We start from the raw sequence: 17,474 nt of genomic DNA on the forward strand, positions 1-17,474 counted from the left end.
GCGAGTGGATTTACAGAGACTTATATTTACATTCAGTCTGTGTGCAGTTTCTGTCTGGCCAAAAACGGACCGAATTTGCATGCCCAGCAGTAAATTTTAACCGGTTGATGAAAAACAAGTTTATGTGGATTCTACACATTTAAACAATTCCGATAAGTTATCTAGAATTATTTACGGAGCAGATAAAATGCATATAATCATTTATTAATCAATTATCAATTTGACTTATATCTTTTCTTTATTTAAAGGCTGAAATGTGAGGTTTTGAAACTTTTTCAAAGCTTTATTTGAACATTTACATTAGATATTTGAACTGTTGTCAGTCAAGTTGTCATTTAAAATCCGAACATCATTGGTAATGTTATTGTTATAGTGATTATGCAAACAAAAAGTCATTTTATTGGTTGTTTGTTGATTTTTAGATATAAAACTTGGTGAAGTGATTTATGTGTCATTACTTTTTGAACATCTCCAGCACATTTTATATGGAGGACGAAACCTGCAAAAACAATAAATAAATAAATACACAAATAAATAAATAAATGGGTGCATAAATACACGTATTCTTGTTTAAATACATAAATAAATAATTATATATGTGATGAAAGTAGGCAAATAAATAATATAAATTGGTGGGCAAATGGAAAATGTTTAAGGAAACGCTAAACTCATCCTAACTATTTTCCTTTGATCACTCATTTATTTCTGAATGTAGTTCTGCATTTATTTTTCCCTCTGCACGACATGCTAATGAGAGGGTGTCAATTATACACGCCCCCAGCTACATGACCCCGACCAAGTCCATGGTTGACACCCTCTCATTAGCATGTTGTGCAGAGGAAAAATAAATGCAGAACTACATTCAGAAATAAATGAGTGATCAAAGGAAAATAAATAGGATGAATTTAGCGTTTCCTTAAACATTTTCCATTTGTCCACTAATTTATTTTATTTATTTGCCTACTTTCATCACATGTTTAATTATTTCTATATGTATTTAAACAAGAATGTGTGTATTTATGCAGACATTTATTTATTTATTTGCATATTTATTTATTTATTTGTGTATTTATTTATTTATTGTTTTTGCAGGTTTCGTCCTCCATAATTTTAACAATACCGTGATAATACTGATAACCGTGATAATTTTGGTCACTATAATCGTGATAAGAATTTTTCATACCGTTACCAGTGTTGGGGAAAGTTACTTTTAAAAGTAATGCATTACAATATTGCGTTACTCCATAAAAAAAGTAACTAATTACGTTACTTATTTACTTTTTATGGAAAGTAATGCGTTAGGTTACTTGTGCGCTACTTTTTAAATCTGGACAGGGCTTGCTTGTTTGTTTTTAAAATAAAAAAGGTCTATTTTTGGCAAATATAAAAGCCTTTTCACGCCAAAAGTGAAATGAATAAGCCTCAGGCTGAAGGGAAAGTACATTTACATCCGTACAGTAGAACGCAGAAGAAGACATTTCAACACACTTCAGCAATAAACAAAGACATATGTTTGTCTAGAGTAATCTTTGGCTATTAGTACGCTTGAACTGGATCACCGAAGGTCAGAAGCAAATAGAATGAGATTAAATACATAAAGGATATTTGTGCTGTTTAACATTTAATTATTGCAGGTTTGCTTCATATTCTGAGTCGCATTATTTTTATTCATTTTGAGGAATACTGAATCTGTGTTTGTTTGTTTTTTTGTGTGAGTGAGATGAATTAATGCATATTCATATTTATTTTAGAACTACAGTAACATCTGATTTCTCTCAACATGGGGAGAGCTGTCAGTCAATAAATTGGGAAAAAAAGTAACTTGCGTTACTTATCTGAAAAAGTAACTTGCGTTACTTATCTGAAAAAGTAACTCAGATATTCTCTTGTAAGTTAAAAAGTAATGCGTTACTTTACTAGTTACTTGAAAAAAGTAATCTGATTACATAACTCGCGTTACTTGTAACGCGTTACCCCCAACACTGACCGTTACATCCCTAGATCCAGGTCTAGTGACTAACTAGTCGCAGTAGGTAACTCAACTCCCGTCTGATGTCATAAATAGTAACTGAAGCCCTGAACTGCTGAAAGCATCTGAACCGCCTCCTCTAACCGGGAGGAGAGAGAGAAGAACAACAACATGGCGAACTTTCCTCTGGAATAACTGTTCTCTGAAGAGCTGCTGAGCGTTTCTGCAAGCACCGTGCACGACTTCATTTCTGCATCAACACGCAGACGCTTTATTCGGCGAAACCAGGCTTTTTTCTCATGGATTCGGAGCGTGTGAAGTATCATGGGATGAAAGTTTGAAACAGTAAAGTAGGACAGGATGGAGAAACAAGGAACAAGACGCGAAAAGGTAAATAAGCGCACAACTAGTGTGAAATGTGAGGCTTGGTTGTGTTGTGTAAGTTACAGTGTGATGTAAAACTGGGTTTATTATTACTGTGTGTTTTCATTAAAGCTGGCTTTCCTGTTGGCGTGCTACAGAGTACAGTATAAAGCCACAAACTTTGACATGCTTTCAGTGTTTTAGAGTCTTTTCACCACTCTTTTTAGATCTAGAGGGTTGTTGTGCAAGTTTAGATTGTTATTGAGTAACATGTCATTGCTGCTGCTAATAAACTTACAGTGTGTGTTTGCATGAAATGCTTCATTGACTAAATTATCAAGTGTATTTTTGAGCTAAACTGATACTGTTACGATTTCTGGATTTAACACTTTCATAAGGGTGGTCCTGACATTTCATCTCAGAATATAGAGGAAATGAAAAGTTACAGTCAGTCAATATTTATGACAGCTGACATGCATCCTGCACTTTATGAAAAGCCAGTGAAAGGTGAAATATCTGGGCTGGTCACCCAAAGGTTGTAGGTTCAAGCCTTGCACGAGTTGATCCATAAATTATGTGAAAACACTTCACCTTAGGTCAGTGCATAGGTACCTGTAAGTTGTTTTGGATAGAAGTGTGACATAAATGGCAAATGAGCTTAAAAAAACTGTAAAAAAACTAGGGATGCACGATATATCGGCCACCATATCGGTATCGGCCCATATCGGCTCATTTTTTCTGTTATCGGTATCGGCCTGATAGGAAAATTTGGCCGATATCTTAAAGCCGATAAATAATGCATTATTTCCTTCAGAGACACTTCAGATGCGCGCTGTTCGTTTGCAGCCTTTTGTGCAATTGTACATTGTAATATTGTGTTTATTTGATGTATATCTGATTTATCTCATATAGAATGCGTTTGGTTAAGTTAAAAGAGCGCTTCAGTTTACCGGTGATCATCTTTAGCTCAGCACACGCAGCTCAAACAGCAGTGCACAACATTAATAACTATGATTGGGAATGTCGTGTATATAACATTCTAATGAGAACATTATTATAATAAAACATTGTGAATTCTTTGGGTTTAGTTGCCATGTTTCAGTGCGTTGTTATGGGAAGAGCGCATCCACAACAGGATCACACATTCTGACTATAGCACGCAATAACTGCATCATTTTGTACATATATAAGTTGTAATATTATGTTTATGTTGTATTAATATTAATCTCAGGATGCATTTCCTTGAGTTAAATAAGCTGCCAGCAAAACGCTTCAGTTTACCATGTTCATTCAGCTCTTCAGCTTCAGCACGCGCAGCTCAACGGCTGCTATTTAAAACAGTGGTATTAATTTGTTACTTTTTCAAAATCATTGATACATTATTAATAACAACAACCACTTGTATTGTTCTCTTATTATTTTCATCAACAATATGGTTTAGTAATTAAAATCATTTAATTATTGTCCGTGCAGAGGCTATTCCGTTTTATTGATCTATGGCGCATTCATTTTGATTCTTTACACGTGTAATGATGTCCAGTGACTTGTTTGCATTATTTATGCATTATTTTATTTATTTGTAAGACTTTTTTATGACTAAATTTGGTAATGGGAGAGTAAAAATATTTTTTAAACGTACACCGTTCAAACTAGGCTGCTTATGTTGAAGTGTTTGGGATGTGGCTTTTAATGATGAGCCCTTTTTTGTAATCAGGCTCTCAAAAAGTATATAACAATTTGGATATAGATTTATCGGCCAACATATCGGTTATCGGCTTTCAAAAATAAAGAATAATCGGTTATCGGTATCGGCCAAAATTTTCATATCGGTGCATCCCTAAAAAAAACAAAACAAACATAGGCTTGTTTGAGTCACAGAGACCTGAATTTATGCAAATCTACATAAAGACACCTGCTGGATAAACAATATTCTGCTGAATGTCGTCTCAAATAGACGTTGTGCAAACAATTTCATATTGAATAATATTGCTGATTTATTAATGGCTTGTGAGCTCCCAGAATACATTGCAGCGGGGATCAAATGGAGTTTGTGTAAATTATGCAGTTCGCGTTATAGGATTATTGATTTGCTGTTTGCTGACTTTATTTGTGCTGCTGCTGTTATTGTTATTTTGCCTTCACTGGTTATTTGTTATATGTTGATTTTGAGAGCTCATCATTTAATTGTTTGTTCATTGTCGAGTATTGTGCACGTTATGTTGCTTAGAATGTACTTCACAAGCTAAGATAGCAGAATTGTCTTTGATTATCACTAGTTCATTTCTAAAGTTGCTCATTTGTAATTTACAGAACTAGATATACATATAGTGGCATTGTCAAGAATTTATTGACTTGAGACATTTTGCATTTAGTGGACAAACAAATAGAACATGATGCATCATGTTGCCTTGATTAAAAAAAATATATATATATGTGTGTGTGTGTGTGTGTGTTAAAATAATTGCTTAATTGTCAAAAATAATATCAGAATGCAAAATATATTAATGTTGCTGAAAATAGGCTTCACTTACTTTAAGTAAAATATATTTCTTATCATTGTTTTGATTTTGGTGTTAAATATGACTAAAACTTGTTCTTGACAGTGTTTTACTTTAGTGTTATTTAAAAAAAATGTTTTTATGTTTTCAGTTTTCATTTATATTTTGTTTTGGTTTATAATGTTATTATTTCTTTAAATGTAAATATTTTAAATAAATGTAATTATTTTAATTAAATGTGTTATTTAAAATTGTTTTTAAAAATATTTTCAGGATTTATTTTTATATTTTCAGATTTCATTTATATTTTGTTCTGGTTTATAATGTTATTATTTCTTTAAAATGTTAATATTTTAAATAAATGTAATTATTTTAATTAAATGTGTTATTTAAAATTGTTTTTAAAAATATTTTCAGGATTTATTTTTATATTTTCAGATTTCATTTATATTTTGTTCTGGTTTATAATGTTATTATTTCTTTAAAATGTTAATATTTTAAATAAATGTAATTATTTTAATTAAATGTGTTATTTAAAATTGTTTTTAAAAATATTTTCAGGATTTATTTTTATATTTTCAGATTTCATTTATATTTTGTTCTGGTTTATAATGTTATTATTTCTTTAAAATGTTAATATTTTAAATAAATGTAATTATTTTAATTAAATGTGTTATTTAAAAAAAACGTTTTTATATTTTCAGGATTCATTTTTATATTTTCAGTTTTCATTTATATTTTGTTTTGGTTTATAATGTTATTATCTCTTTAAATGTAAATATTTAAATAAATGTAATTATTTTAATTAAATGTGTTATTTAAAAAAACGTTTTTATATTTTCAGGATTTATTTTTAGTTTTCATTTATATGTTGTTTTGGTTTATAATGTTATTATTTCTTTAAATGTAAATATTTTAAATAAATTTAATTATTTTAATTAAATAGTTGTCAGTGACACTCAATATGCATGTGTACTGTACCTTACACGAGGGAGTAGGATGTAGCTCACATCACGTTGTCATCCAGGCGACCTCCACCGTGGTCGTTCCCAGCAGACCATAACATGTTTTGTGGTGTTTTCAGACTCACCAGATGTTCGTGGGTGCACCTGTGTTTTCTTTGAACCCAGACGGAGGGAATGCGGAGAAAATTTCCAACTGAATCAGTCTAGGGGGTGTTTCAGGGGACAGCAGACTCGTCATGTAGCCTGGTGTTTTTGGCAGAGTAAACAAATCATCTTGAATGAAATATTTAAATGGCATAGTCACAAACCATCAACAGCGACAGAACTCAAAAGATCAACTTTCCCATGCCTCCAGTCATATTCGATCAATTTTCTTCCCAGAAAAAAAATCCATTCTTGCATTATAAATGTGAGGAAGTGCTGAATGCGCGCATGCATCCTGATTGCAAAAATATCATGCAAAGAATATGCACCACTATGATCCAACCGAAGTTGGTTTTTAACAGTTTTTTCTTTAAGACTTAGATGTTACGTAACCCAAATGCAACATTGAAATTGTTTTTCATGCAAAAATAAACAAAGATGTCCTTAAAATTAAACATGGAAATGTATTCATTTTAAAACAAATATCGTATTATTTTCTCTACCTTCTTTCTACTTCAAATTTTAATGTTTAATTCAATGTGTTACTTGCCAATTCTTTGTGAAATTTACTAGTAATTTCTGAGTGAAAATAGTTTCTACACCAGATTTTTTTTTTCTCCAGTGCAACGTGGCGAGTGTTATAGTGCCAAAAATACTGTAGAGATTAATTGGGCTGAAAGTTGATTCATTAAGTTTAAAAGCTTATTTATTTTGCTGTCCTAAGTATGCATGACTCTATTGTTAGTTGCCGTTTATCATTTGCATTCACTGTATTGTCCAATCAGAACAGATCTGCAACCCGTGAGGTTTAATGCTGTGTTAGGCTGATTTATGCTGCTTTGGTGGCCTAGCTGGTGTTGGTTGAACAAGGAAATCTAGAAGAAATAGTTCGCCCAAAAATGAAAATGTGCTGTCAGTGTACTCACCCTCAGACGATCCAGGATGTAGATGAGTTTGTTTCATTATGGAAACTGATTTGGCGATATGTAGCGTTACATCACTTGCTCACCATTGGATCCTCTGTTGTGAATGGGTGCCGTCAGAATGAGAGTCCAAACAGCTGATAAAAACATCACAATAATCCACAAATAAAATCCACACCACTCCAGTCCATTTATTAATGTCTTGTGAAGTAAAAAACTGCATGTTTGTTCAAAACAAATCCATCTTTAATGCATCTATTTTTAACATTAAACTGGTAGCTTCTGGCCAAAATATGAGCCCATAATCCATAATAAAGCTTCCTCCAGTGAAAAGGTCCATCCCCTGTTGTCTCTCACATCAAAATCCACCCACATATTTGTTAAAACTTGTGCTTGATCTGTGCAGATTTCTCTCCTGTTTCAGACAAGATGACCATATCACTGGAGAAAGGGTTATTATGGATAGAGGACTCATATTTTAGCCAGAAGCAATGGTTTAAAGTTAAAATCTTAATGACTGAATTATTTCTTATAAAAACATGCAGCATTTGGCTTCTCAAGACATTAACTGGTGGACTGGAGTGGATTATTGTGATGTTTTTATCAGCTGTTTGGACTCTCATTCTGACGGCACCCATTCACTGCAGAGCATCCATTGGTGAGCAAGTGATGTAATACTACATTTCTCCAAATCTGATGAAGAAACAAACTCATCTACATCTTGGATGGCCTGAGGGTGAGAACATTTTCAGCAAATGTTTATTTTTGGGGGAACTGTTCTGTTAAGCTAATGTACAAAACGCAGTATACGCTGGTAAGCAGCTGCACTTTCTAAGCAGCATTATGGGGTCAGTCTTTAGATGTTCGTGAGATGTTCAGATGTTTGGAAATGTTTTGGGCAGAGGAGAAGGCTGTTGACAGCTGTTGGACAGACAGATAGTGTAAAGTCGAGCTGACGCCCCGCGGGCCCTTCTGAACGGGCATCAACTTCTCCATCGGCTGCCTGATGCCTGCCAGAGGAGAGGCTTGTTTTCATTTTCCCAGGAATGCGACTCAGCCCCCTGACCTGCTCGAGACGGAGGGGTGGGATCACGAACGGCCAGACAGACATGGAAGCAGTGAGACACAGGGATCAACTTTGTTTGCTGTGTCAAACTATTGGTTTAGTCTCATGAAATCATGTCCAGGTCACATTTTACCCCAAAATTCAAAAAAAATATATATATATTTTTTTATATTAATGTTAATATCAAATTATTATACTTAATAATTTAAGTACTGTTTTAACACAGTTCGTAATTACGAGAAGAAGGAGGCGGGAACCGGCGAATATTTTAAACAATTTAATAATAACATAAACACAAAATGAAAGTAAAGCGGCAGCTCCTCGCGTTCGACTGCCGCACACAAAACACAACAAAAGTCCAGACCTGGTACTCTCTCGTCTTTCACTGTCGTCACTCCTCCTTTTATCCTTCCGGAGCTCCTCCGTGGGACTCGAGACCGGTGAGTGGCGCAGGTGTCGCTCATTATCATTCAACTCCACCGGCCACGCTCCGCTCCCACGGCTCTCGGCCCCGCCCCTCTCGTCACAATGTTATTAGATTTAGATTTACATTTAGTCATTTAGCAGACGCTTTTATCCAAAGCGACTTACAATTGGGGGATACATAAAGCGATTCTTCTTAAAGAGGCAAACAGACACAAGAAGTGGTTGTAATACCAAGTTCTTAGACATTGTTCAAATAAGTACAAGCTAGAAAGAGAAGGAATAAATAAAGAGAGAGATACTTTTTAAAAAAAAATTTTTTTAATTTTATTTTTTTTATGATGAAGTCAAGTAGCTTCGAAAGAGATGAGTTTTCAGCTGTCTATTATTTGTTTTTGTATATTAAATAATTTAAAATGTATATTAAATTCAACCCTCGCGAAGATCTGAGATGGCCGAACACTTGAGAAGAGATGATGCCAACCCCCCAGAAGACCTCAGATGATGCTAACCCTGGAACAACATATAAAACTACCAACTTTTGCTTAAAGGGTTAGTTCACCCAAAAATGAAAATTCTGTCATTAATTACTCACTCTCATGTCATTCCAAACCTGTAAGACCTTCGTTCATCTTCAGAACACAAATTAGGATATTTTTGATCAAATCTGAGACCCAATGCAACTGCAATGTTCCCAGGTCCAGAAACTTAGTAAGGACTAGGAGTGGAACGGTTCAACTTACTCGCGATTCGGTTTGTATCCCGGTTTTAGAGTCGCGGTTTCGGTACGGTTCGGTATGTGCTATGTTTAGGCAAAAACTCAAAATAAAAATAAAGAAAATAAGAATGATCTATCTAACTACAAGCACCAACAGCACAAATAAATACAATAGAGTAAAGATACAAATAAAATAAAGTGATTTTCATTTTTTTTTTAGGTAGGTCTAACATTAGTTTTCAGGTACAGAAATTGAATAAAGTAATGAAATGTAAAACAGCATTGCATATTTGACTGTATAAATGAAAGATTAATCTTTATTAAAGTTACAATAGCTATTCAATCAAGAGCAGTGAGTGATTTCTTTGTTGTTGCTGTTTGATTAATATTAAGAAAGTGCTGTCACTTTAAGAGAATGCACTGATACTGTACGTTCAGCCGGCTATGTCTGCTATGGGATACTTACCAAGACGGGCATTTTGACACAATTTTTGTGTGAATTTGTCCATTTAAACAATACTTCAGAGAGAGCTTAATATTTGTGCGTGTTCTGAGGCGTGGGTTTGCACGCTTCGGATGAGTGCACGCACAAATCTTCTCACTGCGCACGCGAGCTCGTGTCCTCTGGCTCTTAAATGTTTAAACTGGCAAAGCTTAAATGAGTTTAGCTTAAACACAGATATCAACGTGTGCTGTTCAGGTCTCACCTGTGCGCGCGCGCTATCAGCACCCGGGTGATGACGGAATAAATGCTCATATTCCAGCATACGGGAGTCGCATTGAACAAGAGTGAATGGTTTGTCCACGGTTTTTTTTTTCCCATCGCTGTTGTTGTAATGTATTGGGAAGCCAGAATGCGCATCCATCAACAGAAACATACATTAGCCGAACCCTGTTTGTTTTACGTGTTATTTACAGCAAACCATATTACAGATGCTTTGTCAGATTTAAGTTGAACCGCGGTCCTAGATTTTTATTTTCCGTGAACCGTTCTACCCCTAGTAAGGACATCGGTAAAATAATCCATGTGACATCAGAGGTTCAGCTGTAATTTTACGAAACTACGAGAATACTTTTTGTGTGCAAAGAAAACAATAACATAATTTATTCAACAATTCTTCTCCCCGAGTTACCGTCTTCCGCCATTTTGGAGAGTACCCCAGAACGTAATCAACTTAAATCAGCATTGTTTACGTTCAGCATACAGAACATAACCAACGCTGATTTATGTTGATTACGTTCTGGGGTAATCCTAATAACCTACTCCTAAATATAATGTAGAAACTTAAAATTTTCTGTATAGCTGCTTTGCAACGATTTATATTGTGAAAAGCGCTATACAAATAAACTTGTATTGAATGTATATACAGTATATATATATATATAAATTTTATTTTTTTATGTATGCACATTTCCCACAACATTCTAAGTACTGTAAGACATTTAAACAATGCAATTTCTCATCTTTCATTTGATTTTGGTGTTAAATATGACTCAAACGTGTTTTTTAATAGCACTGTTTTTGCATTATTTGTGTAGTATTTATTAACATTTTGAATTAGCTTTTTTATTTTTTTGTTTTCTTTTAAGTTTTAGTAATTTTATTGTGCTTTTGTCATTTCTGTAGTTTTGAAATCTTTCTATTTAGGTTTAGTTTTAGCTTAAGTTTTTGTAGTCAAGTTATTTGCCAAGGCAACATTTTTAAATTTTCATTTAAGTAGCCTATTTAAAATGTGTTTTTCCCGTACTATTTACATTTTATTTCGAACTTCAGCTTACATTTAAGTTATTTAATGTTTTTAATTTACATAAAAAAAATTTAAGTTTATATATATATATTATTAGTGGTTTTTTTCAGTTTTAGTTTTAGTAAATTCAGTACTTAAATTTATTTATTTCAAGGCAACATTTCTAATTTTTATTTAGGCTTTTTAGGTTTAACATTTTCATTTATTATTATTATTATTATTATTATCATTTTATTTCAGATTTTTTAAATTAACGTAAACAATTTTCAATCGTTTTCGTTTCAGTTAACTTCGACAGCACTGGTTCACTGGTGACAGGTTTATTGAGAGTCACCCTGTTAGTTTTGAGGGTCAGAAGAATATTTCCCGGTTGTGTTTGTATGAGCGTGTCTGTGTATCGTCATGACGCGTGTGGGCTCTAGACAGGTTAAAAGGCCTTGTTTGCATGCTGATGTTAGCATCTGCTGTTGTTAGTTTGAGTTTAAGCATCAGCTCAGCTGTTTGAAGTGAGCGGTGATCAGACAGGAAGAACACGGCAGGAGGGGAAAACAACCTTTTTTATATTTTACCCAAATCAATTTTCACACCACGCTTGGATAATCCGCCATCCTCTGGCCGACCCTGTGCTGTTACTAATAACAAACATGCACTGTTAGTGCCTTTAAAGCGTCGTACTCCGTGTCTATTGTGCCTGTGTTTATGATATGCATAAACAAAGGGTCAGATTTAGTTTATTTATCATAAGGGCCCGAAATTCATTGTTAAATATTGCATCATTGTTTTGATATATATTATTTTAATGAGGCTATAATACCTGAAGAGAGCTTTCACTTAGCTTCCACAAAAAATATGAAACAGCACAACTGTTTTCAACATTGATAAAATCTTTCTATTTAGGTTTAGTTTTAGCTTAAGTTTTTGTAGTCAAGTTATTTGCCAAGGCAACATTTTTAAATTTTCATTTAAGTAGCCTATTTAAAATGTGTTTTTCCCGTACTATTTACATTTTATTTCAAACTTCAGCTTACATTTAAGTTATTTAATGTTTTTAATTTACATAAAAAAATTTTAAGTTTATATATATATATTATTAGTGTTTTTTTTCAGTTTTAGTTTTAGTAAATTCAGTACTTAAATTTATTTATTTCAAGGCAACATTTCTAATTTTTATTTAGGCTTTTTAGGTTTAACATTTTCATTTATTATTATTATTATTATTATTATTATCATTTTATTTCAGATTTTTTAAATTAACGTAAACTATTTTCAATCGTTTTCGTTTCAGTTAACTTCGACAGCACTGGTTCACTGGTGACAGGTTTATTGAGAGTCACCCTGTTAGTTTTGAGGGTCAGAAGAATATTTCCCGGTTGTGTTTGTATGAGCGTGTCTGTGTATCGTCATGACGCGTGTGGGCTCTAGACAGTTTAAAAGGCCTTGTTTGCATGCTGCTGTTAGCATCTGCTGTTGTTAGTTTGAGTTTAAGCATCAGCTCAGCTGTTTGAAGTGAGCGGTGATCAGACAGGAAGAACACGGCAGGAGGGGAAAACAACCTTTTTTATATTTTACCCAAATCAATTTTCACACCACACTTGGATAATCCGCCATCCTCTGGCCGACCCTGTGCTGTTACTAATAACAAACATGCACTGTTAGTGCCTTTAAAGCGTCGTACTCCGTGTCTATTGTGCCTGTGTTTATGATATGCATAAACAAAGGGTCAGATTTAGTTTATTTATCATAAGGGCCCGAAATTCATTGTTAAATATTGCATCATTGTTTTGATATATATTATTTTAATGAGGCTATAATACCTGAAGAGAGCTTTCACTTAGCTTCCACAAAAAATATGAAACAGCACAACTGTTTTCAACATTGATAAAAAATAATAAATGTTTCTTGAGGAGCAAATCAGCATATTAGAATGATTTCTGAAGATCATGTGACACTGAAGACTGGAGTGATGATGCTGAAAATTCAGCTTTGATCACAGAAATAAATTACATTTTACAATATATTCAAATTAAAAATGGTTATTTTAAATTGTAATAATATCTCACATTTGAATTGTATGTTTTTGCTGTATTTTTAAGCAAATGAATGCAGCCTTGGTGAGCATTAGATACTTCTTTCAAAAACATACAATATAAATACATCTAAAAAAATATAAAATAAATGAAATATTAAAAATGAATATTAAAATAAAAATATTTAAACAAATAATTATAATATAAATATAAAATGTAAAGAAATAAATAATATCATAATCATTACAAACTTTAGTGTAAATGATCATGGCATTTATTAAATAACTAAATTTATATTCATATTTGTTTTTGTGATATCCAAATGTTTAAAAGGAGACGATTTTGCAGCTTGTCTTTTTCAACACTTTAATTTTAAAATGAAAATGTCATATTTTCATAAAACATTGAAAGTGCCTTCAATAGTGAAGTTATTCTAAGATCCTTATTTGACAGTGCTGGTTTGGATCGTGACCACCGTGAGCTCAGATTTGGTGCCGTCTTGACGTTCTCTGGCCATTTGGACTCAGTGATAATCAATCAAATCACTAATGGAATTAGTCCGTGTCCAGAGATCAGTGAGAAGCCCGTGACTACATTCAGCATGTCGATTATTACGTGTGTGGTCAGTGCACGGCTGTTATTTTTGGACTGTCGGATGAAGCTGGAGTTGTACATGCTCCATATGTTACGTGTGCTCGTGCTGATCTACATTGTGAGGTCTTCGCTCTGTTGTCTCAGCTGAAGATGAAGATGACCACCGGCTCCATCTCTGCACCGATGTGGGAAATCTGTCTGTTCAGAATGACCTCCACCAAGGCTCTCATTATCTGCCCGTATAGACAGCGGCCAACATGAATACAGCTAACGCTGTTATCTGTGTCTGGCTCTGGACGGGGTGGATGAAGATCTCGCCAGACTTTCCTGAAGCTTCAGAACAATAGGACACGTTCAACCACACCACAGAACTGAATGTGCAAAATGACAATCAGAATGCTAAAAGAAGCATTAACTGACTTAATGTGTCTTTTTTTTTTTTTGACTTTCATACTTTTTGACTTTGAGTTTTTAATTGAGAGTTTGGCTCATTAATCTGTGACGCATGAGGCCATCCCATGGAGAAATTGTAACTGTTCAAATACAAATGTGTGCATGCTTTATGTGGTTGATGTAAATTGAATTATATAATGTGACGTATGTTCTGGAAATAATTGATTATATATATGTGACCATGGAGCACAAAACCAGTCTTAAGCGCTGGGGTATATTTGTAGCAATAGCCAAAAATACAAAAACAAAATTATTGATTTTTCTTTTATGCCAAAAATCATTAGGATATTAAGTAAAGATCATGTTCCATGAAGATATTTTGTGAATTTCCTACCGTAAATATATCAAAACTTAATGCTTGATTAGTAATATGCATCGCTAAGAACTTCATTTGGACATATTTAAAGATGATTTTCTCAATATTTAGATTTTTTTGCACCCTCAGATTCCAGATTTTCAAATAGTTGTATCTTGGCCAAATATTGTCCTATCATAACAAACCATACATCAATGGAAAGTTTATTTATTCAGCTTTGAGATGGTGTGTGTGTGTGTATGTATGTATGTATGTATGTATGTATTTTACAATTTCTGATATAATTTAATTTAATGGTTTTATTTATTTTGTGTGATGAAAGCCATTTCTTCTTTTAACTTTTAATTCCCACCCCAACACAACAATCCAAAATATGAATATAAATAATAAAAATAAAATAATAATAGTAAAAAATAATAAATGAGGATATACAAATATACAAGTACTGACATAATAATATTAAAATGTAAAGTAGGGAAAAACAGAGGATGAAGTATTTATTGAAATTTTTTTCTTCCTTTTTTATTAGCCTATTTTATTTATTTTTACAATTTCTGGTGATAAGGTTTTATTGTAAGGTTATTTTTTATCCATTTTACTGTCCACCGCACTGTAAAAAAAAAAAAGATTTTTAAAAGTTGGAAATAAAACAAAAGATTATTGGGGTATGTTTTACAGCATAATACTTGCCGTTTTTCTTGTAATTGACATTTACTAGCAATTTCTGAGTGAAAAATGTTTCTACACCAAATTTCTTTCAATGCAGGTGAAAATCAAAAGTCCAGTCACTTCGTAATATGTGCCGCGCAAATTGAGCTCTTCATATGAAGCACTCGACTCACAATTGATTCAAATTTAGCATTAATGTGTAACTAAGCTAACATTACCCACACAATACTGGGTTGCCTATTGAGTATTTGATCATTACTTTCCAGTGCTGCTGAATGAAATATATTTGTAATCGTCAACACGGTTTGCATTTTGGATTCATTTGGGATTCACAGAGCTTGTTGCAGTGCATTCTGGGATTGAAATGGCCTGGGAAGCACAGATTACTGCCTTAGATTTTGGCTAAAAGAAGGTATTTTAGGAGGAGGCATAATGTGTTTGCCTGCTTATTACATAGGCGTGTAAATGATGGCTTTAAATGCCGTCGGATGTGGGCGGCTCATCAGGTTTCGTGAACTTCTCTTTCTGACCCTGTTTTCTTGCTTTAGAGTCTCTCAGAAGAGCAGAATACACTATTTTTTATTTTCTATTTCTCTCTGTTGTTCAGTGGTTTTGCTTCTTGATGTTGTAAACCACTACAAAATGCAGCTTCTCTCGCATTTCTGTGCTTCTTTTTGCACTCGGCTTCCCTTGAACTGATGCGCTGTGTTTCTTCCTGCCCATTTTCGCTTCTCTCCTTCTCTCATGCTGTCGCTCTAGCGCTCCGGCTCTTCCTTTTGGCCTCTCTGGATGTAATTATCCCGCTGTGCTATCCCAGAATTCCTGCAGAAGGGAAGAGGGGTGTGGCCTGCGTGTGAGATTACAGGCTGGAGTGGCTTTCTTCGCCTGCCGTTTTACTTTCTCTCTCTCTCTCTCCGTCTCCATCCCCTCCCTGTTTTTCCCTGTCGCTCTTGGGAATTCTCCAGATGTGAAGCTCTTAGGTGGCTATTCATAAATTTCCTGCATTCTCTGAAGTCCGCAGGAGCCACTGGTGTGTGTCTCCCCGAGAAATCAAGCTCACAGCCAAAACAATGAGCACGGCTTGATGCCGGCATTGTGGCTTTGGAATATATGACATTATTTTGAAAGAAATAGCTTTAGCAATTTTGGCCCATTTTTCTTCAATTTCTTCCTTGCAGTTATTTGAATGAGACATTTGCCATTGTTTTGCTGTGCTCACTTCACTGAGTCTTTGATGCACATATAGGCAATCTTCAACATATCAACATATAGCTACCCTTAGGGCAAGTTATTTATTTTTCATTGGCTCAAGTTAAAAAATATAGATGTGAATCATTACCCTACATTTTTTTAATTGGATGAATGAAACATTTCAGTGTATAATTGCCATTCTATCATCAATATAATTTAATATAAAATGAAGAAATATATTCTGATTAAGCTACAATTTGGAATCATGGCTTAATTTAAGTTTAAACACTAGGTTTCAAAAATCTTAATTGCTTATCCAGCCACAGTTCATTATGTTTCAATGCTTGATTATCATTTAAAACATGCAATTTTTGTTGAAAACAGGGAAAATGGTACAGATTTACAATTCGTTGTATGTGCTCATCACATCAGATACCATGCATAACAAATTCATTATGTTTGCGTATGCAATAGATTTATACTATGAAATTATAATCAGAATCATGTTTATGAACAATTAGTCAGTATTAGAATTAATATTATATACGTTACTGTTTTTGAAAATTTGGGGTCAGTAAGATTTTTTTCTAAAGGAAATAATACTTAACTTTTATTCAGCAAGGATGCATTAAATTGATCAAAAATTTTACAATATATTCACACCATAAAGTGTTTTTAAAATTGGTAATAGTTTAGAATATTACAGAATAGTAATTTAGAATAGTTTTTTACTGTATTTTTGATCAAATAAATGCAGCCTTGGTGAGCAGAAGAGACTTCTGTTAAAAATGAAAAAAACAATCTGCTTGGGCATTTGAAATCTGCTTGGGCATTTATTTATGTATGCCTCAAATGCAGTATTATTTCCTCTCAAGGTTTCGTCCTTATGTATGTAAACATCTCAGAACAATACACAATATTTATTGTGGCATTGACAACTGAATTGAAATCGGTCATCAAATGAGTTATCAGAGATCAACATCATCTTTTTTTATGATTTTGTTAGTTTATATATTTGATCTAACACAGTGTTGGGGAGTAACTAGTTACATGTAATTTAATTACAAAATAAAAGTAACTGTAATCAGTTACAGTTACTAAGAAAAAATGTGTAATTAAATTACAGTTACTTATGAAAATGTTAAGGATTACAAAGGGGGTTACATCTGATTTTTTCACACACACTCCCACATACAGATTTAACTGAGTTCTTTCATAAATTGCAGTGACTGCTCTAAAATATGAAACACCAATGTTTCAGTAGTTTATAACATGCTTATCCGATAGGGTTTATGTATATACTTTATTTTTTTAAGATTAACTGTTTTTTCTTAGGCATTTTTAGATTTCAGTGTATCCTGTCATAGCTATGCAAAGATTTGATTTCAAAAACAGTATCATAGCTAT

At 33.4% G+C, this 17,474-nt stretch overlaps 1 protein-coding gene across 1 annotated transcript in view; it reads left to right on the forward strand.

Moving 5' to 3' along the window:
• The first annotated feature begins 2,026 nt into the window (after nt 1–2,026).
• Nucleotides 2,027–17,474, forward strand: part of LOC107602249 (tetratricopeptide repeat protein 28-like) — a 310,777-nt gene continuing 295,329 nt past the window's right edge. The window contains exon 1 of the mRNA XM_016294706.1: nt 2,027–2,359. Coding sequence (XP_016150192.1) covers nt 2,330–2,359 — 30 coding nt within the window. The 5' untranslated portion in view covers nt 2,027–2,329. The remainder of the gene's footprint in view (nt 2,360–17,474) is intronic.

Source organism: Sinocyclocheilus grahami, unplaced genomic scaffold, assembly GCF_001515645.1.
Source record: "Sinocyclocheilus grahami isolate Dianchi unplaced genomic scaffold, SAMN03320097.WGS_v1.1 scaffold322.1, whole genome shotgun sequence".
In the NCBI taxonomy this organism is placed as follows: Eukaryota; Metazoa; Chordata; class Actinopteri; order Cypriniformes; family Cyprinidae; genus Sinocyclocheilus; species Sinocyclocheilus grahami.